This window comes from Sinocyclocheilus grahami, unplaced genomic scaffold (assembly GCF_001515645.1).
Source record: "Sinocyclocheilus grahami isolate Dianchi unplaced genomic scaffold, SAMN03320097.WGS_v1.1 scaffold264.1, whole genome shotgun sequence".
Lineage (NCBI taxonomy): Eukaryota > Metazoa > Chordata > Actinopteri > Cypriniformes > Cyprinidae > Sinocyclocheilus > Sinocyclocheilus grahami.
The window spans coordinates 1536414-1543024 of record NW_015505443.1 but is presented as its reverse complement, the minus strand read 5'-3'; the positions used below and the strand labels follow the sequence as shown (position 1 = coordinate 1543024).

General features: G+C 37.4%; 1 protein-coding gene across 3 annotated transcripts; it reads left to right on the top strand.

Annotated features, from left to right (window-relative positions):
* Positions 1-442: 442 nt before the first annotated feature.
* On the top strand, positions 443-3151 carry LOC107599349 (peripheral myelin protein 22-like). 3 transcript variants are annotated; one of them, XM_016290914.1, is made up of 5 exons: positions 443-638; positions 1438-1527; positions 1672-1765; positions 1979-2119; positions 2221-3151. In XM_016290914.1, exons 2-5 carry the CDS (start codon positions 1450-1452, stop codon positions 2379-2381), a joined length of 474 nt encoding a protein of 157 aa, XP_016146400.1. In that variant the 5' UTR covers positions 443-638; positions 1438-1449; the 3' UTR covers positions 2382-3151. The 3 variants fall into 3 exon arrangements, with proteins under 3 accessions (XP_016146400.1, XP_016146402.1, XP_016146401.1); XM_016290916.1 differs by lacking the exon at positions 443-638 and adding an exon at positions 643-666; XM_016290915.1 differs by lacking the exon at positions 443-638 and adding an exon at positions 923-1357.
* Positions 3152-6611: the final 3460 nt, after the last annotated feature.

Sequence of the window (6611 nt, the reverse complement as noted above, 5' to 3'; positions counted from 1 at the left end):
GATGCTGTTTTATGTCTAATGATCGTGTTAGATTACATGTGGAAGCATCTGTTGTTTCGGTTTCTTCTTCACTTGTGTTTTTTGAAAATTCTGTACAGAAGATGTACCTACAGTATAACAATGAAAACACAGATTCTAGGAACACAAGTATAGCTCAAATATATTTAGACTTTTTCTAAGTATAAGTCAAGTATACTTAAATGTAATTTTAAGTATAATTCTGAGAAGTACATAAAGCCAATTTCTGAGAAGTACATAAAAACTAGACTAAAAGTATACTTTCCTATTTTTTTTGTTTAAAAGAAGTATACTAACAGCACACTTGAATAAACTTCTTTTTCGTAAGGGTAGGCTATTTAAGTTATTTTTCTATCTAAGCTTTTAAAGTGAGAAGTTGTGAAGAATGGGAGGGGAAAAGAAAGAGTGTGACGTAGTGACGCTTCAGGGCGGTGTTCTCACGTTTCCCAAAAAAGAAAGAAAGAAAGGAGGGGAAAAAAGCAAATGCTGTGGTACTACATCTGGAATACAGAGACGCGTGCTTTGAGAATCTACAGTGGGATCCCATAGTAAAGGCAACCCAGTGTTTTCTTCCTGCTCTCTTTCGCTTTTCAAGGATTTCCCCCCTCTCTCCCTCACCTGTAAGTTGGAGAACAATGGAAGTTTTTTTTTTCCTTTTTCCATTTGGTTCATTTATGGAATATTTGTACGTCATTTCAGGAGATAACGTTACTCAGCCACGTTTGTTTACTATTATTTTCCTTCTGGAGACGTCCTAACCTCACATCGTTTGTCTTTTCTCGGGAAGTTTGCTGTTTTATTCAAAGTGTATTATTATTAGTAGTACGCTATTTATAGTTTTACACATGTTTGTTTATCGAGTTCGTTTGTTAATTATAGTATTAGTTTTCCATTGTTAGTTTTGATTTCAGTCATAGTCGCTCGCGAAGTTTTGCAATAACTGGTCTGCATGAAAACAACTGCTTTGGAATCTTCCCCTCCTTTTCTTGTTGTCTGCTTCCGAAATCTGCCTCAATTCGTACTCATGGATCATTTTAATTATTAAATTTTTGTTAGCTTCTCATAATCTTTACTTTCTGAGGGGGGGGGGCACCTCGAGAAAAAAAACCGTGACTGCATGTGGGATGTGTTTTTCTGATAAATATAGACATCTAAATGGCTTTTCAAACATTGCAGTGTGATTAGTGTAATTATCAACGTAATGTATCCACAATACAGATGTTTTCGATGAATATGAAGGAGAAAAAAAAAACAGAAAATAGACAGAACTCAAGGGGTGTTTGGGTTGAGATGCGTTTGACAGCAGCGCGATCTAGTGGCCAGATGTGGAAATGCAGGGGTAAACGCTGCCCGCGATAAAGCCTCCCAGGTGGGTGATTGAGGAGGAGATGTGATTACTTTCTCTTTCTGTTCTCTTAGACGAACCTCAAAATGCTGGCCATTCTGTTCGCAACGATAGTCTTGCATCTGACAGACCTTATCATTCTCTTCGTTTCCACATGTACTAATGTGAGTATCATCTTTGAGGTCTGACTTGCTTGATTTGCCTTGCGTTAATGGGTCGTATTTTTGAGCTGGAATTGAGTGAAGGATTGGTTTATGTGTATATGTAATTATATGGGTGTTTTTTTAAATAAATGAAACAAAACACAGGCCTGGAGAACACATGGAGTTAGGAGTTATGACCTCTGGTATGACTGCACTCAAAGTAATGGAGGATATCACTGCCGTGGGACTAGTGATGCTGGTGAGTTCAAACAGTCTTTAAAAAGTCTTAGATTTTAAAATTGAGTCTAATATTCCATAGTTCCATAGTTATTTAAAAGTTCCAAATGGGCGCATCAACAGTACACCAACGAAATGTGTTCTTATTTGAGAAAGAGAAACATATGACTTAAGAATAGTATATGTTTATACTATCTATGTAAGTGTTCATTCTGATTTTCCGGCTGTGTTTCAGACTGGCTTCAAGCAGTTCAAGCCCTCATGGTCCTAGCCACCATTTTCAGCCTGATCTCATTCATCATCTTCCTCTGCCAGCTCTTCACTCTTGTAAAGGGAGGTCGCTTTTTTTTCACGGCCGTCTTCCAGGTCCTTGCCAGTGAGTATTTCCTCTCCGAGTCTATTAGATCCCATTTCTCTTGTCCCAGCTGAAGGACCCCGTCTACATGTTTTTATTCTTTCTCTTTCTTTCTCCCGAAGGTCTGTTTGTGATGAGCGGGGCCATCATCTACACTGTGATGAGTCCAGAGTGGAAAAATGAGAGTGATGGTTATGGATACGCCTTCGTCCTGGCCTGGCTGGCTTTCCCTCTCACGCTCATCAGTGGCTTCATTTACATTGTCCTGAGGAAGAAAGAATGAGAGTTCAGCCCTCAGGGATTGTTGTAGAACTGAGAACACTACTCAGATGACAGACTCTAACCTAACGGCCGTCTCCTCCAAGCCTGAATATTTAGACCTAATGTGATCAAAGAAACTGACAGAAGATTGAGTACAGCAAAGACACAGTGTGCATGACACACAAAAAATGTGTCTTTGACTGGTGAGCCTATATTTATATCACATTTATATGGCTTTTTTTGTTGTTGTAAATAGTAATGCTATGAAGTGTCAATGAAGGCCCTGACTTTTTAAGAATTAGGAGGAGAGATATAGGAAAAGTATCAATCTCTTTTTGTTTTGTATTGTGTGTTATAATCAAATACCTTGTTTTAAAATGTCATAATAAATTGCATTTGTTGACGTCGACTTGAAATTTTCTCTTATGTCCAAATTCCGGAATAATAAAACACAGAATTGTGTTGTTATGTGTTTGAAAAGTCTTGGAAATGGTGCTATGTATTTACCATTGCTGAACGTTATAGCTAGATATACCTTATAGGCTCAGATGGTGTGTTAAATCTCACAAAAACATTTTATAACGCATATTTTACCTGTGATTATATCACTTTATGAGATGTCGTCTTTCTGTATTATTTTTTGTTTGTTCAAGAAAAAAATAAATATCTAATTTTTTTCCTTGTCTCAATTTTCAATACTTCAGGAAGATCAAATGTGCGTCCCAAATCACGCACTTATGCACTATTCCATGACGTTTGTAGTATAAACAGTGCGAGTAGTGTGTTCACACTGAAAATGTCCACTTCTACTCAAAACACTTCATGTCCACACTCTAAAAAATGCTGGGTTAAATACAACCCAGTGCTGGGTAAAATAGGGACAAACCCAGCGTTTGGGTTAAATGTTTAACCCAGCCTTTTGAGTAGTAACCCAACCGCTGGGTCAAAACAACCCAATCGCTGGGTTTGTCCCTATTTTACCCTGCACTGGGTTATATTTAACCCAGCATTTTTTAAGAGTGCAACATTCCTCTGTCTCAGTGTCACAGCTTTAATTACATACCGAAGGGTGAGGGGCTATCAGACTCCGATCATGAATGACAAAATAACCGTATATAATTCATACACTACATGGTTGAGTACATATTGCATAAGAACATAGTGTATAGTGCGTCATTTGGGATGCAGCTCAAGACCTATGCAAAGTGGGCACAATTAGCATTGAGGTGCTACATTATACAGTAAAAGAGACTTTTTGAAGTGGTAGCTATCCTTTGGTGTCCAGCTAGAAATGCAATGTAGACAAATCTGAAAAGTCAAGTAAACCCCTCCCAAAGGGGAGCACAGAGACTGAGGTCAGGCTTTCAGTCAGTAGAGGAGAAAAACAGATGTGACACAGTGATGACTTTTCATGTGCTACATGTGAGTCATCTCAGAGTCTGGAGGATCAGAAACCAAAACGTGAGTAAAGAAAAGTCTGTGTTTAAAAGTTGTCTGTCTGAATGCAGTTATTGACGGGACTAAACAAAACTATTTGTTTTTAAATGCGCAGGTTTCAGTGTGAAGTGAAAACCGGAATTACATTGGGAGATCTCAGAATAACAATAAAACATTCCCAGCATTCTTATGAAATCCTGAAGCTTCATTTGAGATGAGGGCCGTGACTAGGCTGTTGGGTTATAGTCCTGAATGTTCTTTCAAGCCACTGTATTTTGCAACACGGAAGTAAGCAATTTGTGTGTGTGTGTGTGTATGTCAACACAAAGATAGTAATACCACTATTTTTTAACTAGTGGGGACATTGTTTTGGTCCCCATGAGGAAACAAGCTTATAAATCATACTAAATACATTTTTGGGAAAATCTAAAAATGCAGAAAGTTTTGTGTGAGAGGTTTAGGGGTTGGGCTAGCTAGGGTAAAGTAGAAAATACAGTTTGTAGAGTATAAAAAACATTATATGGAATGTCCCCAAAACATGGAAACCAGTGTGTGTGTGTGTGCATAATAACGCATAATAATTACTATTATAGGCCAATACCAGATAGACAATAAAAATAAATAAATAAAACACTCTTGTTTGAGATTTATAGGCCTATACATAGCCAGCAAACATTCAACCAGTAGCCGTTGTTGAAATTTGTGATCTATTCCTAATATGGTCAATCCCACAAATACTAATTTTCATGTAAAAACTACAGCGGCAGAATTAGCAATCTAACAGTCAGAAAGAATTACTGTAAATGCTGACATTTAAACCTTATCATATAACTCGCAAGTAAGGGGTATCTGTTTGAAGAGACCAAATGAATAAATGAGTCAATAAATAAAATAAAAGAAATAGATAACAAAATATTTGATCATTAATTAATAATTACATATTAAATAATAATATGAATAATAATAATATAACCAATAAATAAGACACACACACACCACACGCTTCACATTTCAGCTGTTTTAGAATTAACGACTAGATGGCGCCAGACACTTGTTTGAAGCTTCGATTGCTGTCAGAGATATGGAAATACTGTAGATAACATCATCAGTTAAAGTTTAAAGTGGAGATCACCTAAAAGTCTAAAACAGTGATGAGATGTTAGCCCACAATTTGGTGGGGTTTTACATGCCTCAAAGTTGTCTGGTAATTTTCACCAACATTGCATGTCAAATCCTTTAATAATTATTATCATAAGTAGTAGAATCAGTCACTTTTTATAAAACTAAAAAAAAACACTTCTCAATAAACACCACTAGATAGATTATAACAAATTACTCAATGTGCAAAACCACTCTAACCAGCTTCTATGCCACAACTTTCCACAAGTTATCCTAACATTCACATCAACCCTCCGACACACCTCACAGACACAGATGTGATTCAACACTTTCTAAAAGCATCATTTGTTTTACACACACTTGAGTATCCACCCAGTCTGTTTCTTAACACAAAACATGTACCATCAAAAGTGCTCAACCAAGGCAGAGCATGCTGATAACATATTGGTAATGTGAAAAAACACTGGGGGGCCATAATGGTCTCACAGCTCCATTTCAAACATGGTTAACCTTAGAGGTTATTTATCACCCAGTGGGTCATGAGGGCCGAACAGTATTTACAACAGGACATGGAGACTTTCATCTGGGAATCAGTGAGGTGTATTTGAGGGGTTAACAATGAAGAGGACATTGGGTATGTTTGATATAGCATACCACTGTTATTATTTCTGCAGTACTGTGCACATTATGCAACTTTTGTGTATGCTTAGAGTACCTTAGAGTTAGAGCTTAGAGTTAGAGTAGAGTTAGATGATCTACATTTGTAAATTAGGCAGTATATATGCTTAGTTATTATAATGGTGTGTCATATTGTCCTAGGAAGTTCTTATTTACAAGTTGGGAAGTCTCTATGACGTCAGGAGCTTTCAGATCACTTTGGTTGGAGCAGGTTGGCCATGTACCTTTTCTACATCAAGTTTAACAAGATTTTTCTTGTTCAACAAATTGTTGAATAAAGAATGTGCATCTGATGTTTTTGCTTTTTCAGTTTATTAAGTGCTGTAAATTGAACCGTTATATATTCTATCGTAATCGTTCAGTACTATGGTATTTTGTACATGCAACTTAGGCTTTTTGTAAATGAAAAAAATAAAAATTCAGAAACTAAGGGCTTAAAGAAAAATTCCCACTTTGTGGTAACATTCACGTACGTTCAACTCAGCTTCTGTTGGTCAGTCCGTGCAAACAACTGGAACCCGTTGTGAAATCAGCTTGGGAAAATAGTTCGCATTTTCGCAAAACTCTCAAATCTGGTGAATTCTTGCTGAAATGACTGGATTCGCCAGCGAAACAACAACAAATGTGATAGCACTTTATGTAATTTTACGTCTTTACGGTTTCCCATATTCAAAGTTGAAACTCAAAGCTAGTTTTCTTTTTTTTTACTACATTCATTCTTTCCTTTATGGTTAGGCGTTTAGATATGTTAACTTAAAGCCCCATGAACGTTTCATCGTGTGCTTAGCAAACATCTTAACATGGAGTTGAAGTAGAACGGGACCTCTGAAGGACCAAGTGTGTTCTTTCTTCTCCTGTGATCCCTCCTCTTTGATCCACGCTGGCCCACGTCAGCTGAAGGAAACCTGAAAAGAGCATCTCCGGTCAGCCGGGAACCCTCCCCTCACCGCCCCCCTTTCAATGTATTGCCTTTTCATCCCAGGCGTCCATGTCCTGGAACAAAAGCAGTCCATTTAGA

Excerpts from the sequence above, each read along its gene's own strand:
- LOC107599349 (XM_016290914.1), top strand. The coding sequence starts at position 1,450 with ATGCTGGCCATTCTGTTCGCAACGATAGTCTTGCATCTGACAGACCTT. Across the intron at positions 1,528-1,671 it reads TCGTTTCCACATGTACTAAT|GCCTGGAGAACACATGGAGT; the intron begins GTGAGTATCATC and ends AACAAAACACAG. Across the intron at positions 1,766-1,978 it reads CCGTGGGACTAGTGATGCTG|ACTGGCTTCAAGCAGTTCAA; the intron begins GTGAGTTCAAAC and ends GCTGTGTTTCAG.